General features: G+C 39.9%; 1 protein-coding gene across 1 annotated transcript; it reads right to left on the minus strand.

Moving 5' to 3' along the window:
* Nucleotides 1-3,238: 3,238 nt before the first annotated feature.
* LOC6561114 (retinal homeobox protein Rx) lies at nucleotides 3,239-9,888 on the minus strand. The gene is made up of 5 exons (XM_001987561.2): nucleotides 9,452-9,888; nucleotides 6,905-7,217; nucleotides 6,606-6,735; nucleotides 4,108-4,195; nucleotides 3,239-3,950 (listed from the first exon to the last, which is right to left on the minus strand). Exons 1-5 carry the CDS (start codon nucleotides 9,591-9,593, stop codon nucleotides 3,436-3,438), a joined length of 1,188 nt encoding a protein of 395 aa, XP_001987597.1. The 5' UTR covers nucleotides 9,594-9,888; the 3' UTR covers nucleotides 3,239-3,435.
* Between the last annotated feature and the right edge of the window lie 11,785 nt (nucleotides 9,889-21,673).

Genomic DNA, 21,673 nt, shown 5'->3' on the forward strand with positions numbered 1-21,673 from the left:
CGGCCAAGTCGGCAACAAAATGTAGCCAGCCCCTCAAGTGTATGTCTCCCACGTCACACCCCTCCGCCCTACTGCCCAACCCACCCGCTGTTGCTGTTTAGCGTTGCTGGTAAATGTAACTGTTACCATTTTAATGCGCTCGAGCCTCAAGTGTCGTGCCGAAATTGATTTTCATTTCATTGTTCGGCCTCTGAAGAGGTTCATAAAACTGCAAGCAAAATGGCAATGTGCTTGATTATATTTGATATACACACACACACACACACACCCATATCCAATCTGAGATACTTTTGCAAGGTGAAACTCACTGTTGGCCTGAGCTGAATGCAAATACTGCACACTCACACAGTCACACACACACACACACACACACAAAAAAAGCTAGAGCGAGAGAGAGAGAGAGAGAGAGAGACACTCGACACTCAATTTCATAGAGCCAAAAAAACGAAACTCAAAAGGCCACTTGATAAATTTCATATATTTATAGCCCGCAGAGTGGCGCTGCATTTGCACACTGAATGAAATTCCTTGCACACACACACACACACACACACACACACACACACAGGCACATACAGGGACATTTGCCAGAGCCCGAAATAATGTGAATGGGGGCAGAGAGCCTTCAGAACGCTCCATGCAGCTTGCCCAAACACTTGCACAAATAAAAGATCTACTTCAACTTATTGAATTTTCGTTGATAGAACAAGAAGAAATGTGAGTGTGCCACAACAACGCCTTAATGCTCTTCAGCATATTGATAAAATAAAAAATGAAAAAGGTTTTTTATATTGTTGAAATATGTTTGAATATCGCAGCAACGATTAATACTTAAGTATCGCTATATCGATTAGTATCGAAGATCTGGTCACACATGAATTGTCTTTCTTTCTTACTGCGTTGTATTTTCCTAAGTTCAAAAGTTGCTCTCAATTCTTCAACAAGTAAAAACGCACTCGCGCATAATAAATATAATCCATAATCAGAAACTGCGTTTAACTCTCCATTTTTCCACGCCATTTTCAACATATATAATATATTTAAATGTATACAATTCAATTTTTATTCGACAACTACGTTATCTAAAATTTAATTTCTGTCTATTTTCTGGACTTCGAAAAACAAAGTATATGGTAATGAGATATTTTTATTGAAATAAAATATTACAAATTGGTGAATGTTAATTATTTAAAAAAAAAAAAACATGTCCTAAATGCCTAAATAAAATTTTCCAAAAATTAATGAAATATTGTATAACATCAAGAGTAACTATTTAAAAAACAGATATATATAAATCATATTTTTTTGTAAATGACTCTATTAATTCTTTTGTCAAGTTTCTAATTTATTAAACCCTATAATAATATTACAAAATATTTTGGAGTATTTCTGCATTAATAAGTCTGCTTAAATCAGACATCTTACGATATATCCAATTTCTATACCTACAATGCATACTTAAATAAATCAACTTTAAGTTAATAGCTGTTGTAGCCCATTTATACTAAATTTCGTTAGTACTCTTGCTGGAAAGTGTATTAAGGAGGAGTACGTTCGATGTCTTTTGCTGTCGGCCCACAAAGGCATTTGCATATGAGTTTTATGAAAGCAGCTTTGACAACGCTGACTGGGCCTCCTTTGTGGGCTGGTCCTCGACTCTTCGCATTTGTCAGTGACAAATCCGTTAAGTCGCGCATTCATTCATTATGACGATGATGATGATCATAATTATGTTGTTGATGTTGTATTTGTGCAAGGAATTCAATTTTGACCTCACAGAATGGTAAGTGTAATCAAATTGCAACCCAGCAGCCGAATATGAATCAGAAGCACAAACTTGACGGCGATTTTATTAAATTTAAGGCCGTTGCACACACAAAAAGCGATGTCCTGTGGCGCCCCAGCACAGTGCAGAATTATTAAAAAGTAATTATGGCACAAATTACTAGATATCAATACAGCATTTAGCGCTGCATGTGGCCAGCCAGCAATACAAAAGCCAGATCCGAGACACCGGTTCGTCTCGTCTCGGTTCGGTTCGGTTCGGCTCGTTTGACTGTGCACCACACCACCAACATTTGGAAATTGTGCAAATCCTTTAGCTCACATCCTCCATAGTTGGCTTCACTCCTGTTTCCGCTGCTGTCTGCGGCTCACAATGCGATTTCTTCTATTCTACTTCGATTCTCGACTCGTCTTCCATTCTTATACATAAGTACACATGTATTTGTGTATTTGTGTATATGTGCAGCATGTTATGCAACATTTCCTTTTTGCTTGCAATTTGACATAATATCAAGATTATTATTCGATTTCAACTTCATCTACTACTTACTTCTTGTTCGCCTGGCCTTTTCAATGCGCTGAGCTCGCATTGAGCGCATTGAGGCATTATCGGGGTTGCTACAATCCTCTACAGCTAGCTATATTACACAGTAATTCAAAATAAACTGCACAGTCCTGTCGAAGATCAATTCCATTGACTCGCTGAGCATCAAAAAGGTCGACTCCTTGTATACAACAGTTTTATAATGGGCCTGTTCTTGAGACTGCGAGTTACTTCTAATGAATTGTTAATTTTTCGCTTCAATTGCACAATATTCGCACCAACAATGCACGCCAGGATACGCTGATCTTGAACTGAATTGAAAATGAACGGACACTATTTGCAAGTAAATTTGACAACGCATTGAAAATTGTATAAGTAGTTTCAGAAAACTACTTTTAACTATTTGAAACTTGGCTTGTCTGCATTTTAAAATAAAAATTGGCACAAGTTAGAAAATATAAGATAAAGATTATCTTTTAAAAAGTGTTTTATAATAATTTTTGGTTATTTTAATTAATTAATTTTGGATTTTAAATCACAAAAATAACACAACATACTCGGAAAGTCTATAGGACTACATTCAAAACTAATTTTGCTAGTTTTGTTTTACTTTTCAAGCATTCTCAAAATCAAGCGTTATGTAATATTTACTTAACACAACCTTTATAACAATAAACATTACTTTGCGAACAATCTCCTCCATTGAAAAAATTAAATCAAATATTTTGATTTTTTTCTAGAGAAAGTTTAGAGATAATACAAATCACCCAAATATTTGTATACACTTTCCATACCCATGGCACCAAAACCATTAGCTAAATTAAAATCAAACATTAAACAAGTTTCTCTTTAGTTTCATTTATTTCTTTTCTTAAGATAATATTAATTTACACATTCTTAATGCTAGAATTTGTGACACTTGCAGCAGCTAATTAAAAGCTAACTTCCTTATAAGTATGCAATATTTGTGAAATACTTGCAATTCTGTATATATGTATACAATTATCGGCTACTATATAGCTATATATATACACAATCCGTCCATTATATATCACCGCGAATGCGAATTCAAATCGAATCCACGCATTGTGCAAGTCTGCTCCTGTTCAGTCTTCGCCCTTGGTTACCACGGAGACGGGCGTGGAGGCGTTGCTGCTGCCGCCGGTTGCGCTGCGCGGCGACTGCGCCGCCGTCGAGGTGAGCGTCAGGTCGCCAGAGATTAGCGTGGTGGCGCCATGCGATGCCGCTTGCAGCGGATGAGGCGCCAACGAGTTGGGACTTTCGCGAGGGCTGCTGTTGCTGCACGGCGGACTGACCTGCGCCGACGATGGATGCAGCGAGAGATTCTGCGGGTAGCCGGCCGAGGCAGCTGCGGCAGCAGCCGCTGCAGCGCCAGCGCCAAAGATGCCATTCAGATTGCTGAGGCCCATGTACTGGGAGAGCAGCGTGTGAAAGTTGGGCAGCTTGTAGTGGGGCGGCATTAGCTGTTGCGGCAGCAGGCCCGGATTGAAATGTTGATGCAACGCAAAGTGCGGTGGCCAAAATTCGGCGGGCAGCCCACCCGGATGGCCGGAAAGTGCGTGCGGCGGCAGCGGAATGCCCAACGGAAACTCGGGCAGACCTATGATTGAAAGAGTGAAAGCGAAAAAGAAGGAGAAGGAGATGGCGAGGGTAAGTTGCGGCTTGTAGATTGGTGATTATGCATACACAAAATTTAATTATGTTGCACACGTAATTTGGTAATTTGGGCCAATTTCGGTGTCGAATCAAATGCTTACCTTGGTCGGGCAGCAGATAGCCAGCCTTATCCTGATTCATAAACTTCTCACGTTTACGCCATTTGGCGCGACGATTCTGGAACCACACCTGCAAGCAACCAGCGAGAGAGAGAGAGAGAGAGAGAGAATTAGACAAAAGTTGCAGTTAGAGTTGCGTATGCAAATGTTGTAACGTCTTTTGTAATTGCCCTGACCAATCTATCAAGTTGTCTGCCATTCGGGCAAAAAGTTGATCAACTAACCCGCACATATCTGAGCCAGTGTCCTCCGACCTGAGTCTCTGTCGGAGTCTGCGTCTGTCAAATACAATGGCATCCAATCGGAAGTGTGCAGCTCTGATTTGTGCAGAGCTGCCTCTAACTCTTCAATGTCTCTGCATGTGTGTGTGTGTGTGTGTGTGTGTGTGTGTGTGTGCGTCTGTATGTGAGCGTATGTGTATTTGAAATGGGGTTTGTCTTATGCGTTTTTGACACTTGCCAGGGTTGAAGCTGCCACCCAAAAGCACTTCCGCCTGAATCTTCAGGCCGGAACAGTGGACGATGCTCGTCTCGCTGTCTCGTTTCTTGGCCTGAGCTTGCATTAAGAAAATTAATTGTTTGTAAATTGTAAATCACTTGACAACTGTGCAGTGCGCCCACAAGAGAGTTGTGCAATTATAGACACCCTGTATTTAACTGTTGCCATCCACCCGCAACCCACCCACACAGCAATTGCAACAACAATGCGTGCAACGGAGCGAGTAGTAAATTAGCAACGATTTCCTCGCAATAATTGCTGCCAATTATTGTCCTGTGTCTGTGTGGCACTCGCCCTCTCCCCTCCCCTCCCCCTCCACAATTCTATTCCCCATATATGCTGCATCCCTTGTAATTTTGTGCGCATTTTAATTGTTAGAAGCGCAATTATAATGCGGCTTTGGCCAACAATCTAAACCACTTTCCAGGCCCAACCAGGCGACCAGCCAAGCCTACTCGTAAAAGTTGAATTCACGGATATCCTGCCCACATTTATCACACATGTGCGATCAAAATATTATTATGATGATTAGCAGCAAGATAATCCTATGATTTATATATTATACTACAACTAAATGAAATGCGCTTAAAAATAATTTGAAATCTTCCGGAAATAATCTGCTTGATTGTGAAAAGAGTAAATGAAATATTTTAAATATGATATTTGCTTCTTATTTTTATTTACCATCTATTTATTATTTACTTATCAACTTTTAAAATTTATAAATATTATTATACCACGCTAGGAAAATTTAATATCATCACAAGCGAAAATACGTTCTCCTTAAGGACTTTCGCTAAGCAACTCTTTCGAACAGATTAAAAACGTTATCAAACTGATTTATGATGTAAAAAGCGCTTAACATAAAATATAAAACTGGATAACAAATGTAAAAATCGCAAAGTATGACTTCAAATGGAGGATGGGGAGTGTTCTGCACAATGTTGTCGACTGTGTTTGCCTGTCATGCAAATCCCGAAATAATTGACCGCTCATCAACCCCATGTTACTCAGCTACAAAGTATCTGATAGATACTAGAAAGAAGAAAAAAAACAAACAAACAAGCAAACAAACAGCAGAACAGCTGAAATTGAAAAAAAAGCAACGTTTTAAATCTGTTACTATTGAAGTATTGAAGTGGAACTGAGAGCATGGCGCATAACGTATGTGAATCAATGACCAATTACGCTTAATCTGCCAACGAACACAACAACCGTGAAACGAACAATTTGTATGCAGAAGGCAAGCAGGACAAGCAGACAAGGGACGCAGGACTGAGGACGAGTGCTAATCCCTCAGTGAGTGCAAGCGCTTAGGTCAAGTTGTTCTCACATACTTTTTTTGTTGTACATATCTCTGGTATATGGCATCTGGTATTTGGTATCTGGTATCTGTCAACGAGTAGCGAAGCGCTCAATCAAACAGTTCGAGTGCTTGAAAACATATTAACTGAAATCAAATTGCGCAAGCATCGCCGGCAAGGATCACAAAAATTACATGTGTAGCCGTGCGTTAAGCAGCGTCGCGTGCACCACCCAAAGCCACTTTAATTGTTTACCCAAAAGTAGAGTTAATAAAAATACCAACACCAAAAACGTTGGCAGCCCTGCCAATTTAATCATTTGGAAAATCACAATATCTAACGTCCTTTAGCCACCCCTAATGCAGCAACCCCAACTAGAAATCTATTCGTCTGCCTAGGTATATGTGTGTGTTTATGTGTGTTTGCGTACAAAGTGGGCACTAAGTGTTTAAAAGACTATTTACAAATTAAGTCCTCTGATTGTTAGCGATTGTTTTTTTTTTTTTTTTTTGGCGCTTATCGGCCAATTACAAATGCTGCATATGCATATATGCTTTAAGCCGCTTAGCTTTTGGGCATTGACCTGCCCCACCCACCTTAAGTCGCTAATAATTACATAATCACCAGCTAAAATACTCAATTGCTAGCTGATTAAATATCCAATGATAGATGCATTACCTGAACGCGTGCTTCACTCAGGTCGAGTCTCATCGCCAGATCCTCCCTTGTGAAAACATCCGGATATTGGGTTTTCTCAAACGCGCGCTCCAATTGATGCAATTGAAATGTTGTAAAAGTTGTGCGAGATCTGCGAATGGAACAAAGGCCAGAGAGGGTAATAAGATGATGATGCTGATGATAACAATGATGTTGTTTAGTTGCTTGTTAATGGGCCCAACAATGGGTTAATACGATTTTATCTGCTAAGCGGATTGTGAACAACTCGATTCGATTCGATTCTATTTTTTATTGCTTACCTACGAACTTTGCGCGGACGCTCCATATCGCCCAGATCGTGGCCATTATTCAGACTCGAGGAGAGCTCATCATCGTTGTCGACATCCAGTCCGCTCTCTGTATTCGTGGGTGAATCCTCTCGTTTCCCAATCAATTGTTGTTGCAGTTGTTGTTGCTGCTGTTGTTGCTGTTGTTGATGTTGCTGCTGGTGTTGTTGCTGGTGATGTTGCTGGTGTTGTTGCTGCTGATGTTGCAGCAAGCTGTTGCTGCTGCTGTTGTTGTGCAAATGATGGATGTGATGGGAATGCGTTATAAGCACCTCGTTGGGTGTATCTGTAAAATACAAATATAAAAGAGAAAAATCAAAAACTGTTGCCAAATGCAATTCAATTGATTTCAAGTGCTTTAAAAGTTCGGCGATTTGTGTTTGACTTTGAAATAAAATCGGTACAAAGAGCATATAGCAAAAAGCAGAGGAAGAAAAGGCAAAAATAAAAAAAAAAGGGAAATAAAATAAAGTTTGCGCTCGGCAGCTGCGAAAAGCAAATTCATTGAATTGTAACTGAAGTAGTAATATCCTGATATATCCTGACTGATTGCCAGCTAACCCCCATTTTAAACGTTTTAAGCGGCAAGCTTTCAAGTGCTCTCTCTCTCTATATACATATATATATGTGTGTGTGTGTGTGTGTGCTTAAGTGTGTGTGTGGATGTGTGTGTGAGTGAGTAAGTGCCACGCAATTTGATTTGGCAATCAATAACAAATAATTATGAGCAGCAGCGAATTTAACTTTAACTACTTGAAGGCCGACAACTTTCTTTCTTTTCGGTTCGCTACTTTGGCTACAGTTTCAAATAAAAGTTTTAAAACAACCCTTTGTGCTACCCTTGTTCCCCTAAGCTAGTCCTTTCACACGCCCTTTAGACTGTGTCCTTGCATGTGTGTGTGTTTTTGGAGAACCTGAGCCAGAGTTTTTTTCTAGCAGAACATGTAATCAAATTTTAATGAACCTCAAATTAATAATATTCACAATGACGAGGCAGAAGGACGACGATTTCGTCCTTGCACTACAGCCCAGCAGGACATCGAGAGCACAAGATTGTGGAGTGCGTTGTCGCTCTGTTGTTATCCTTATCGTTTTGGTCTGGCGGGCGATTATGTATTTCGTAACATTTATGCCGCTTGTTGTGGCGAAAAAGGTAATTTCCAAAGCATCAAATTACGCGTCAGGCATCGCATGAAATTGCGCCTGCACTCTGCACATATATCCTGCCCAAAAAATGTCCTGCGGTGCGCACGTTGTCACAAATTGTAACCTTGTTGACAACATTGGGTGCCGCTTCTGCTCCTGCTCCTGCTCCCGATGCTGTTGCTGCTGCTGCCCATGAATGTCAATCTCAATCTAATTACGGGTCTAATGATGCCAAGCGTCTCATTACTGAGACCGGCTGCCAGGATATCAATATCGTGATATGTTTTGATTTGCTCTCGAGCGTTTTCATTTTCATTTTTTTTTATTTTTATTTTATTTTTATTTCTTGCCTTTTGGCAGAGTCCTCAACGAGTTCGCGCAGGACCTCTGGGTACGCATTACAGCCGCGTACACGCAGCGGGCAACCGGCCACGCCCACTACATGCTATCAAACATCGGAACGCCCCATTGCGCTGATACCGGTAGATGAGTGTGAAACATGGCCAACTTGTGTAGATTGCCCAGAAACTATGACCATGTCCTCTCGTCCTCATTTGCATACGATGAAGACAACCACAGCCACAACGTTAGCTGCACGTTTGATGTGGGTTTTAAGTGGAATACGCTATCCTCAATTCATGAGACACGAAGGATTATTTTAAAATGCCTACAAGGGATTGCGTATGAGTCTATAGTCAGTGAGTCGTAGTAAAAATGTTGCCTGTTTAAATGAATTTATACATTTTTATTCGGAATACTTTTGAAATTTCAACAAATTTCACTCAACAATTTTTTTTTAATAATGAAAATGCTTTTCCCACAAAAATTAAAGATTCTTGCAAAACTAATCTTAAATACACATTAATTGTTTGAAATAAATACGAAAGCAATATTCGAACAAATATAACATATAAAGACAGCTGTTATTTACATTTTAAATATATCTTGATGAGTAAAGTAAATACTTTACAACAATTCCTTCTCTGGCCCTTTTTTGAATTTTCAAATGCCATAATAATTTATTGAAATGGGACCTTAATTTTAATAGCTTTAATAAATTTATATCAATACTTAAGACAGTCTGAAGAATTCAAAAGCTTTTTTGTAGCTACAAACAAAGTTTAAGTCACTCAAGTAATATTTATTCAGCTGGCTCTGGTGGGTCTTAGAATTCACAAATATATAATAATTATTCAATTGTTATTGCTTTTGTATTTTTTGACTTGAGATCCGCTCGGATTAACCACGAACGTAACGATCGCCGACGGCAACCGAGAAGAGCAAATTCAGAGCTGCTTTTAGCCAATTGTTTTAATTGATATATCAGCTATATAAATAATATAAATATGTTGAATATGTTATAAATAACCTTACCACTGCGTTTCGTTTGGTGCTGATTGCCCAGTATCTGATCGATGCTGTAGACGGCGCGGGGTCTCGAGACGGGGCTCTCTGGAACTGGACGCATGGCTGGCGGCATGATGGGATGTTGCTGTGTTGTTGTTGTGGTCATCATCGCTTAAGCGCAGGCAACACCAACAATCTGTAGCTGCCTCTGGAAGACTATAGCTTTACCGTTACTGCCAGAAGCTCGCGACATGCATGACCCAGCGCACTATCGAAAAACTGCACTCAATTTAACTACAAGTTGCTGTTGCTGTTGTTGTTGTTATGTTTTCACTTAGGCTTTGATATGCACAAATAACTAAAAACGCGCACGCACAAAAGTTTAGTTAGCAGACAAATTTAATTATGTTTTACTGATAGGTTTTGGGGCACGGTACGGTTGCTAGGGCTACTCGGATGACAATGACACGTACGCTGGTAGCAATCAACAACCACCGACTGAGCTCGGCGGCAGCTCAACATGGGCATTAAATACGTCGGAGAGGCGTTTTTGGTTGCTGCTTGGCTTCTGCTGCTGATTTCGATGGCAAGTGAAATATGGGCGAGGCGAGGCGCAGGCTCTGTGGCTGTTATCCTGCTGTTGTCCTGTCTCGCTTGCGCCAGGGTAGTTTCCCCTGTTTCATTGGGCTGCGACCAAGGCAAGAGGCAAAATGCTTCCCCTGTGCATGCTGTACAGGTAGTCTAGGGGCGGCTCTCTTGCTCACTCTCTCTCGCTCTCTCTCTCTCTCTCTTTCTCTCTTTGATTGCTATACTCTCTTCTTCTTCCACTCTCTCTCTCTCTCTCTGTCTCTCTATCTTGCTTATTCAATTTGATTGCTACTCAGCTCTGCATTCATGTTTGCTGATTAATTTTATTTATTTCATAAAAATGTACTCATTAAACACAGCTCTGATTGTTAGTTACTCACACTGTTTACACACACATTGTGCGCCACATAACTTACTTTCTCACTCGCTCTCTCTCTCTCACACACACACACACGCACACGCAAGCAGTCTCTCTACGCATCAACAAATCACAAAACAGGTTAGTTCCTACCTGGACCTAGGCGGCCATTTATAGCGCATTTATGATTTCCGTTTTTTTATGCCCAGCTTACCATCGGCCACATCGTAAATGATGCACCTTGTCCGGGCATTTTATGATCTGCTCGGGTTAAGAATTGAGCCCCGCATTTCATTGAACAATCCAAATGCTCAATGAGGAATCCCTTTACTTAGCAGCATCAGTTGGCAAGGGTTTCATTGAATAAACGGATCTGTTGCACGTTCGAATTTGAGGATCTGCTGGATTGTCAAATGCGCTGATATTAACTATTAAATAGATTCAGTTATATATTTGTAGGTCGGAATGGCATAAATAATATTTAGAACACAACAAAGATCAACCTTAATTATAACATGTTTGCACGTCAAAATTAAATAGTTAATAATTTGTAAGCAATTCATAAAATCATATATATATTTACAATTATTTCTAAAATTATATTTATTAATTATTTTGGCTTAAAATCTTATATCATTTAAAGGTTTTCACCCAGTTTTAACCATTTTAACATTAAATTAAACACAATTCAGAATTTACATGTTCAAAATATTTTTTATATTTTCATAAAACGCTGATCTATTATAAAATAAAGTATATACAATTTACAATCATTACTATAATAATATTTATATAATTTATTTATGCTTAACAACTTATTTAGAATAGTGAGGAAAATCAAATTTATGAAGTTAAAATAAAGTATTCCACATAGTTTTTAAGCAATGTTAATCTGAAATTAAAATAGTCATCAGAATTACTAAATCTTGGTTATTTTTACAATTTACCAAAATCGCCTTAAATCTTTTTTATTAAAAAACCAAAGAAGCTTGAACTTAAGCAATAGTTTAAGCAGCCCTCAGCCTTGTTTATGCCTTGGAACTTGCATGGATTTGACTGAGCCGGGCTTAGAGGAAGTATGTGGCTGGCCGATAAGCTTTGAACCTTATGCAACGAGAACACGATGACAACGCAGGTTGCATCATAACAACAAAGGAGCAGCCAAAATGGCATATTTACAGATTGGCATTCCAGAAACCAAACAATGCCTCAAAGCACTCCGAACGCCGCCTACAATGGCTGCACTTGAAATCTCTCTCTTTCGATGTCTTAATTTGTTGCAACAAAACAATGCGAAAGCCAAAGCCAAAAACTGGACAATGCGTGACCAGCTCGCAGCGAGCGTAATTTCCCGGGAATTGTGTGAACAAGTAGCGCAAATTTGACCAAACTCATTACGGTGCCAGATGTGTGACGCCACACTTCACACGCAAACGCAGGACACGCCGAGGACTCTCAGGCGGAGCTTAGGCCTGTGTGCGTGCGATTAGCATAGAGCATAGGCGCTTAATCATATTTGCATAGGACGCGAACACAGCGCAGATTTCATTCAGCAATCCGATTGCACGTTCGTTTAATATAGAGCTGAGAGCTGTGAGCTGATCCTGCAAGGACTTAGTTTGGTTGGCCCTTGCGAGCGCCTACCTGGTTACCAGGCGCTGCTAATCTTTGATCTAGTCATGATTTGTGCAGCATCATCAGCGCACTTAGGCAATCTTCGCTTCACATTATCCTGCATCAAATCACACAGCTCATTAGCCCAAAATGAAAACAGACGACGATCAATTTGCCTGCTAATTGCCTGCCTGCCCGATCAGCCCCTTCGAGTGATCAGCGTTTATATCGGTAGATTCAAATCTATTGTTGCATCATGTTTGCAGCGTTATTTGTGTGTTTGTGCTAGCTATGCTCCAAGCTGCAAGCTCCAAGTGGCAAGCACTCCAGTCATGGCAACGAAAGCCATTTAGCGCAAGTGTGAAATGACAAATTGAATCAAAGTCAAACTCAAACTCATTGAAGACTGCACTTCAATGTAATTTCTAAATTAGCACATCAATGCAGACACCCGCGCTTCTCTCCCCCTTTCTCTCTCTCTCTCTCTCTCTCTCGCCTTCCTCAGCCCATCTTCTTCTATGGGGGTCGCTCCACTAGGCCAAAATGAAGACAGAGAAAAATCACGCTCAACGGACATGCGCTGTGTAGCTCAATTGCTATTGGGCAATTTTAGCTCAGCTCACACACACACACACACACACACGGGGACACATTTGCGAGCAACGAGGTCATTATCGTGTTGAGCATCCCCCAAGGCCCCACTCCTCTGGGTGCAACCCCCTTGAGCTGCGTGTAAACACATTGTGGCAATTCTCTCTGGTGCCATGACTGTGTTCACCTTTTAATAAGGTTAACTGCGACGACGACGACCCACAACACCCACAATGACAATAGACTGAGATTCTGATTCTGTATGGGTGTGTGTATGTGTGTGGGTGAGTGTGGGTGTCTCTGTTTGTGTCTGTGTCTGTGTGAGTGTGAGCTGCTGCTGCTGCTGCTGCTGCTGGCAACATTTTTCTTAACCATTAAATCTAATATATCAAAGTAATAAAACGAATTTCACTGTATGTGTTTGTGTGTGTTTGTGTGTTGCCTTATCTACCCACCTCCCCCTAGCCCACCCCACACAAAATATAATCCAACTAAAAACTTTTCGTCTACTTAGCGTCTGCCTTCCATTGTCTGCCGGATGTTGAGCGGAGCAGAGCAGCAGAATCAGAAGCAGTGCCGGCAGATTCTTGAGCTTTGCTTTAGCTTGGATTGGAGTTTAGAGGGTTCGTTGTAGAGCACATGGGGTTTTCAATTTTAGATTTTTCTCCTTTTACCCGCTTTGACTTTAGGCTAATTGTGAGCGTGTGTGTGTGTGTGTATGTGTATGTGTGTGAGTGCGGGGAGGTTAATAGCTGATGCTGACGCTGATGCTGCTGCTGACATTGTGATGAGTTTGAGGCACTGAAAAAGGAGTTGACTTCTTAATTATAAAGGTAAATAATGGCTCGAACGTTACTAAAATATGGCATTAAGTGATTAAAACTGATGTATACACGTAACATAATATAATAAAATAAGTAAATCGATTTTAGGGAAAGGGTTTGAGCTGTTCAGAAAAGTAAATCCTTGTCAAACCTAAGTTTTTACAGCAATTTTATTTTTTCAATGGTATCAAAGGTATTTATAGAGTCCATTGTTATTATAGACAGTTGCTTAATTGATTAATTCATATATATAAATAAATTAAATATTTAAAATGGTCACTTAATAAAATTGATAGCTCGTACAAACACCCTGTATTTGGAGCAGTACAAGATAGATTTAGATTAAGCTAAAAGCATATCACAAACAATTTTCGCAAAATGAACTTCCAATTGCTGGCTGAGAATTTAATATATATGCCAATAAATGAGCAACTGCTTTGCTGGCCAGCAACCGCAGCTCAGCTTGGCTTACGTCTTAATGCATACAGGCATAAAGGCATACACACACATACACAGACAGAGTAACGATGAAATTATTCAATATCCTTTGCTGCTTGAGGCCGTAATCAAATACAGGCGCGCAGGCAGAGGAAGTTGCAAATATCTGTAGTTGAGTGAAATCAAGCGCTTGTTTGACATTTAGTTTCATAATTTAATATTCAGGCAGTACACACCAGGAGGCTGTGTATGTGTATGTGGGAAACCTTGGACTGAGACAACCACGCACACTAAATGAAAGCTTCCGCTGGCCAGACAGGGCAAAGGCTTGCCTTTGCCTCACCACAGACCGCATATAAATATCCTAGTCAGAGTTGTGTCTTGCATTTTTCGGTTGACAATATTGAAACGTTTATTATGCCCGCCGGCTGGAAATACTGCCAGTTGATGTTGGGCCCAGCAGGAGTGAGCAAGCGAAGAAAAGAGAAGGAGAGTCTCTGCGCCAGACAGGAAGACGCTGAACGACACGCTTACAGATACAGATACAGATCTACATAGGGAGAGCGATAGATTGGGAGTACTTGGAATCTGCTTCATATGTTGCTAATCTGGAGCAAATTGACACCCGTTTTGCGGCTAAATTGAAACACACACACACACATATGCCATGCAGTTCTACAAATTTCTGGCCAAGATAAGCGCTAAATAGGACACATGAGCCATGATCCTGGCTACTTGCTCACTTGAAAGTCGTTTGCCGACCAAATAGTTCCTGATAATTATGCGATTGTTGATGGCCACTGACCACTGGAGTCAGGCAGCAGTCGGGAGTCTGGAGTCGGCACATGTGACAGCAAGGATATGTGAAAGGAATTCATGGGAATTACCTGTACCATTGTTGTGCACTTGAATTACATCAAAATTGTGCAGCGAACAATGGACAAATGGCTACCGTACAGCGAGCCCAAACAAAGGACTTGAGAAATATGCAAAAGTGTAGCCAAACAAACAAACCAAACCAAGTGGCAGCAAAGGACAATAAGGCGCTACTGCCTCGCCTTCGCTTTCGCCATCGTCCTCGTCCTCGTCCTCGTCTTGTGTCCTTTGATGGCGATTGCTTTTGCGCCCTTCCGCCCATATGTGCCTACATATGTATGTATTTTTGTGTGGGCGTGGCACGCCTTGCGAACAAACAACAATTGTAATCACACACCTTTTGTGGCCCGTGTGAAGCGTGCCCATGGTCCAAGTTCTTCTTTTTTTTTTTGGTTTGTTTTTGTTAAAACGCTCTAGGAAAAACCTCAAACACCAATACAAAGCATCTCAAACAATAAATTCTGTGAAAATTATATAGTTGAGCCTTGGCAGGTCTTAAGGCCAGATTGTCAGATTGCCAGATTGGCAAATGAGCAGCCAGCAAGGGCCAACAATTGAGAAATCAATTCACACACTCTCAAAAAGTGTTGATGGCCATGCAAATGAAATCCTGATGAGACCCCAACAACGCCCCCCTTCCCCCTTCCCACTTTAACCCGGCTGTTGCGCTTATTGCAGCCACAGTTCCACTGTCGAGTATGTTGACTATGGGAAACTTGTTCAAAAATTTCATTAAAAACGGTTTTCATTGTTATTGTTGCTGCATCATAATGTGCGCATAATAAAATAAAAAGTGCACCACAGACAGCCCCTACACCCCACACCCAACACCCAAAGACCCTACCTCTCTCACTTTCCCTATGCTAGCGGAAATGTAACACACAATTGGCACCCAAAAAGAAATGAACCAAAAAAAATTGTAACAAAAACCAAAGTAGAAGGGGAAGAGAAACAGTGTGCGACGCGAAAATACCCAGTCAAGTAACAAAATGTAAGCATTAATTTAAAAAAAATTATGATCTGCCATCACTTTGTCAAAACTGAACCGATTCGGCAACTGCTTTTAAATTGAGCGGTTCGAATTCATGTAAAAATACATTCCCAAAAAAATTGATTTGGGAATGAAAAATAAATAATAAAAAATAATCCTAAATACCTAAAATAAATAACAAAAATAGCTTGTAAAGGTATTAAGGAGTCAATTAAGAAAAAAATACTTGCCAAAAACTTTTATTGTTATGTGGAGAAGACCTAACAATATTAGATGCACACAAAAAAAATTGTTTCGATTTGACTCCATAACACCCATTGCGAATATATAAATAAATATGCATATACCTTCTTACAGATATGCCCGCAACTTGAATATATCCTTTGCCACCATGGTACAGAGTATATCAAGAACTGGGCAACCAAATGTGGCAAGCAAAAAATTTTTAATATACCATGCAAAATTGCATTCAATTGCGTCTGCCAACATGCATATGTGTATGAGCCTGTGTGTGTGCGTGTGCGAGTGTGAGTTTGCACAAGTGCTGTAAATTTCCTTATTTGCCCCGCCAACGAGCACCCAAAATCCGCCCAAAAAAAATAAATAAAACAGAAAAGACAGCTCAAAAACTTGCACACAATTTAACTCAAACAAAAACGTTGCAGAAATGAAATTTGTTACTTTTTTGTTGTGTTTATTTATAAAAATTGCGTTTAAAAGCGCTTAAATTTCAGCATGTGCAAATAAGTCGGCATTTTTATTCATTTATGCAGCCGGGACACGGCCCCTTCTCCCGCCTCCCATGCCCCCTTATAATACACAGAGCAAGTGCAATTTCTCGTTAGCTGCTTTTCAGATTTTTTTTTTTAGATTTGTTTGACTTTTGGCCCGGGCCCGAAAATGAAAACTAAATGCAATAAACGTTTGCGCCTAAAAGCTGCAACAAAAAATCAACGTTCAGAGATTAGCACATATGGCCGTGTGTGTGTGGGCACCATTTTTTCGTGGCTTTTGCCAGTTTAGCGTTCATTTAATCTTTGTCTGCTGCAGTTGCCTCTGCCTCTGTTGGTTTTGTTTTTCTGTTTTGTTTTTTGGCTTGTCGTGTTCTCTCCTGTTTTTGTTTTTTTGGGCATTGCCGTCGCTTTGTTCTGCATTTAGCTGCGCCGCAATTTTGCGTTGCCTACTTTTGTGCGTTCTTTTTTATTGCCCACTGCCTGCGAATTGCGAATTGTAATGAAATTTTTTCGGTTTTGTCCAAAAACGCCCACAAAAAAAAAAAAAAAGCAAATAACAAGAAGAGCCGAAAAAATAGTCATAAAAATTTCTGGCGAATGACAAAAATCGAACAGCGAAACTCTGCAAAATTTCATTTCGACGCAATTTGCCTGTAATTGTTTGGAAAACTGTGGTTGGTTTGGTCTATGGGGATATTGGTATTGGTACGCACACATACATAAGTCTGTGCAGTGCTTATGTATTTGTGTGTATAGGCGTTTGCCGGTGGCTGCAAGTATTTCAATAAGTTCTAGGAAAAAATTACTTTGGCGTTGATATACTGTACATTTAGGCAAATAATATTATTAAATGAAAGTGAAATAGCTGAAAACGGAATCAACACTTAAAATATTTCAAAAAATATCCAAAAGTACTTTTTATATAGATGAAGTAAATGTAATAACATATAATTCTGATATATTCTTTATAGTTTAAGACATAAGTCCACACGACGGCTAACTAAGTCCCTATTAAGTTTACTTTAAACAAGTGTACACTGAGAAAAAGCATAAGTCTTTAAGAACGAAGAATCTTTAGTTAGGCATATGGTTTTTCTACCAATTTTTAAGAACACATTATTGGTATTTAGACAGTTGATCCATTAAAATACGTATTTTGTGTACCTCCTAAATTGCAAACCAAAATACGCATTTGTTTCCATTTTGTTTTTTGATCAGGATTAACAGTCGAATCGAAATAGCCATTTCGGAATCGATTTGCGATAACAGAAAATGCCGCATAATTAAGGTTACATTTCCTGGTAAAGAAAATTCCATTAGGATAGGATTAAAGTTCAAATGTAATCTCCGATTTGTGTCATTACTATGAGCTTCAGGACATCTCGTCATCAAGCTGTCTCGACTAAAGCATTCCAACTTGTTTTCGAATTAAGTTTTTTGCTGTGTAAGGAAAAGAGTGGTGTTAAGAGTTGACATTGCTAGATACGCTGATATCAGCAAACCCCGAAAAACTCAAATTGCAAAAAATAACATGACCGCAGGCAACACGTTGTGAAATAACGAGGACACCAAAGCCAATGCCATTCGCTTATTTTTTAACGTTGTCTGCCGCTTAGCTAAGCCTTCGCAGTCGCTTCGCATGAATGTCAACGGTGAAGCGTAGAGTGACATCCTTTGGCTGTTGGCTTTGGGGTGTCGTCTATATTGACACAACATGCCAATTTTACTTGGCAGGTGGCGACCTTGGGGTTGCGGCTTTTGCGGCTGTATATCTGTGCAGACGTCAACGTTGCCATATCAACTGACAAAATAATTAATTTTATTCGAGAGTCGCATTTTTTTTGTGTGTTGAGTTAACTGCATGGGGATGGGGTACAAATGGAGGACGCTAATTCAATGTGTGGGAGTTTCTGGCATTTACTTTGAAAGGACACGCAACGCATACGCAATTAAATGCGCCTTACGCAGTGTGCAAAAAAAAAACACAGCTCGAAAAAAGAAAAAAAGAAAGTCAACGAGCGATGGAGAGGGAGAGGGTCGAGGGGAGGGGACGACAACACTTGGTGTAAATGGGGCGTATACGCAACACACGCCCACTTGGAAGTCGCAATTTCAGCTTGGCTGTAATTAGTTTTCGCCACAACTTTTTTCCCAGCTAAACCTCTTCTCGCTCTCGCTCTCTCCATCTCTCTCTCTCTCTCTCTCTCTCTCTCTCTCTCACTCTCTACCCTCCACTCTCTACTGGCTAAGAGTTTGCGCTCGTTTCTTTGCTCTTCACTTCTTTGGCTTTTTCTTTTTTGGCCTTAACGTATTTTATTGAATTTTCTTTTCATTTGTTTGTTGATTTTTGGGATTTGCCGCATTTCGTATGCACAACGGATAAACGTAACCGACGGAATAGACCAACTTGGGCGCCATTGAGACAAATCTCAGTGTATGTGTTTGTATGGCTGTATGTGTGTGTGTGTGTGTGTGTGTGTGTGTATGTCTAGCTACTGTTGTTGTTGTCGTTGTCGTTGTTTTTGTTGCTGCTGCTTGGTCGCCTGTTTTTCCAATAAATTACTTTGTAATCAAGTGAATTCGAGTGCAAAAATGTTGAGTGTGCGTTGAGAGAGGATGGGGAAACGGAAATGTTGCAATGACTTCTCAAATGATGACTATAATTTGCAGTAGATACTTGCCTGCTAATAAAATGTGCTTATTCGCAGAAGGTGAATCCCCAAACGAGTCACAAATGATGAATACGCTAATAAATTTGCATTTCTTGTTGGCTTTGAAGATGTTCTTGAGTTTCCCATTGATTTTGATTTTTAATAAAGAGTTTCAGCTGCTTATCTGCTGAAAACCTGCTGTAAGCAGTTGCTTAGCTTGCCAGAACCAGTAGCAAGCAATCTGCAAACTCAATCGATGCATATCTTTAAAAATATGAACACATAAGCCTTTTAACTTAGCCTAGCTCCAAGCGTTTACATTGTAAGTAATGCATATGCCTAATATGCTTAACAATGCCAAGAAATCAACAATAAACAAACAACGACAACGACAACGACAACAGCGCACAGCTAACTGGCTACAAAGTTTGCACAGTGCATTAGTCGAGGACGATGGCATATTTGCAAGTACCCAAAGGACCCAGTCGCCGAACACATTCAATGAATTTGCCATTGAACAGCTCACATTCAGGTAAAGGCATAGTGTATATATAGATATCTATATATGTATATACATATTATGTGATATTCACTCTGTGGCTGAAATCTAATTGCTTGAATACAAATTACGTGGGTGAAACAAAGCGAAAAAAAAGAAAAGAACTAACTGACTGTCAGTGGCAGATGCGGGCGCAATGATAATGATTAAAATTGGACTGCTAGGATTGTAATTACGCTCAAATAAAAAAGGCACAAGGCTATGTCGCGTGGGACGCCCGCAGCGACAGAGAAAGAGAGAGAGATAGAGAGAGAGAGAGAGAGAGAGAGCGAGAGAGAGAGAGAGAGAGAGAGAGACATAGCCAGCTTTGCTCATTTTATAATGAAATAAAATAAATGCAGCGGAAAGAGTAGCTCAAGGAGCAAAAGCCGCAGCAGCAGCAGCAGCAGCAACAGTAGAATGAGAGACAGCAGATACCCTGAACGACTAAACATACAATACATTTATTTAGAGTCGTCAAATCGTCTAAAAAGTGACTGTTTAAAATATTCAATATTGCTGATGAGCAAATATATTCCCAATTTGAAGTCTGCAGCTCTCGTGGATCGACCGACAGACTGGCGGACATGGCTAAACTAAGACTTGGCCTTTTCTGCTTTCTGCTCCGTGTAACATACTTTTCATTGAACCGATGCTTATCCATTTTCAAAGTTTTCAGTGTACAGGGTATCGCAACAACAGCGGGTCGCCGGCTTCAACCACAAGGACAAAAGCCAGTTGACATTATGGCTGTGTTTGTGGCATTGTTTGTGGACTGTGCCTCGACTGTGCTCCACTCCCTATGAAAGTGTGTGTGTGTGTGTGTGTGTGTGTGTGTGTGTGCATGCTGTTGATATTATATTACATTTTATAAATTACATTTTGTGCACAGGCTAATGCATAACATAAAAAGCCAACAACGTTGATTTTGTTCAACGCTGCCTTCACTTACATGCAGGACATTTTTTTAATGCTGCTGCTCCTGCTGTACATTAGCAGTCGCCTGCAGTGAGTCCTTCGGCCTTCGCTTGAGTTTGACTTCAATTGCGCTACGGAAATGCATTAAGAAATTCAACTTTGGCCCCAGCCATCAGGTGCTGTGCCCAATCAGAAACCAAAACTGGCAATGCTGAGAATGCTTTTAATAGCCACTTTCATAATGCCCATACACCCATTACACACACACACACACAATCTCAGACCCCTTCCCACTTTTCACTGCACATTTTACTTTGATTTGAGAATTGTATGGGCATGTGGACTAATGCGATGTCTAGCCGATTTTCAATTCATATGAAACATTATTTAAATATCACAATAAACATAAACAACATATCATGGGGTCACCGCATAATTTAGTGTGTATGGCTTATAGCTGATATTATGTTGAATTGAATTGCTGAATTGAATAGATATACAAATACATAAATATGCTTACATATAGATGTCCAAATTTTCTGTGCAAGCAACACAGGAAAAGTTCTGTTAACTGTTAACCCTGTTTAAAGAATTTGTCATTGTGAAACTGTTGACCTTCTCGAATTTTAAGTACAAATTTAGATGTGCAAGATATAAAAGATAAGAAAATAATAAATTGATTAAAGTTGCTTCTTTCTAGAATTACCCGACTTGAGCTAAAAATATATTATTGATTCCCTATTCATTTTCATTATTTATCTTACATAGATACATTTTTACCATTTGTGCACTTTTAAAATATATTCGTAACTTAAATTAGTAATTTTTCTCTATGCACATAATCATAAAAAAAAACATTATTTTTTAAACTGTTGATTTAAGTCTATTTTTAGATCTGTAGACATATCCATTTGCGTACATTGCCACAATGAAAGAACCAATTCAAATAACAAGCTAATGATATGAGATACCAATAATACCAGCACGCATGCAACCGTTGCGTGTGCCACAAACCTCAACCTCACATCTATTGCCACCCCAAACACACCCCACAACCAATCCAAGCCCACACTTGAAGAGCGCCTAAAGGCGCGCAACATTTATATAAATTTGCTGTATCTGTGTTTT

The sequence above is a fragment of the Drosophila grimshawi genome, unplaced genomic scaffold, assembly GCF_018153295.1.
Source record: "Drosophila grimshawi isolate 15287-2541.00 unplaced genomic scaffold, ASM1815329v1 contig_1369, whole genome shotgun sequence".
Classification (NCBI taxonomy): domain Eukaryota; kingdom Metazoa; phylum Arthropoda; class Insecta; order Diptera; family Drosophilidae; genus Drosophila; species Drosophila grimshawi.

Bases quoted from the DNA above. Each gene is read 5' to 3' on its own strand.
- LOC6561114 (XM_001987561.2), bottom strand. From the start codon at position 9,593: ATGATGACCACAACAACAACACAGCAACATCCCATCATGCCGCCAGCC. The intron at 7,218-9,451 runs GTAAGGTTATTT...TGTATTTTACAG, and splicing joins GCACCAAACGAAACGCAGTG to ATACACCCAACGAGGTGCTT. The intron at 3,951-4,107 runs GTAAGCATTTGA...TTTCAATCATAG, and splicing joins CTATCTGCTGCCCGACCAAG to GTCTGCCCGAGTTTCCGTTG.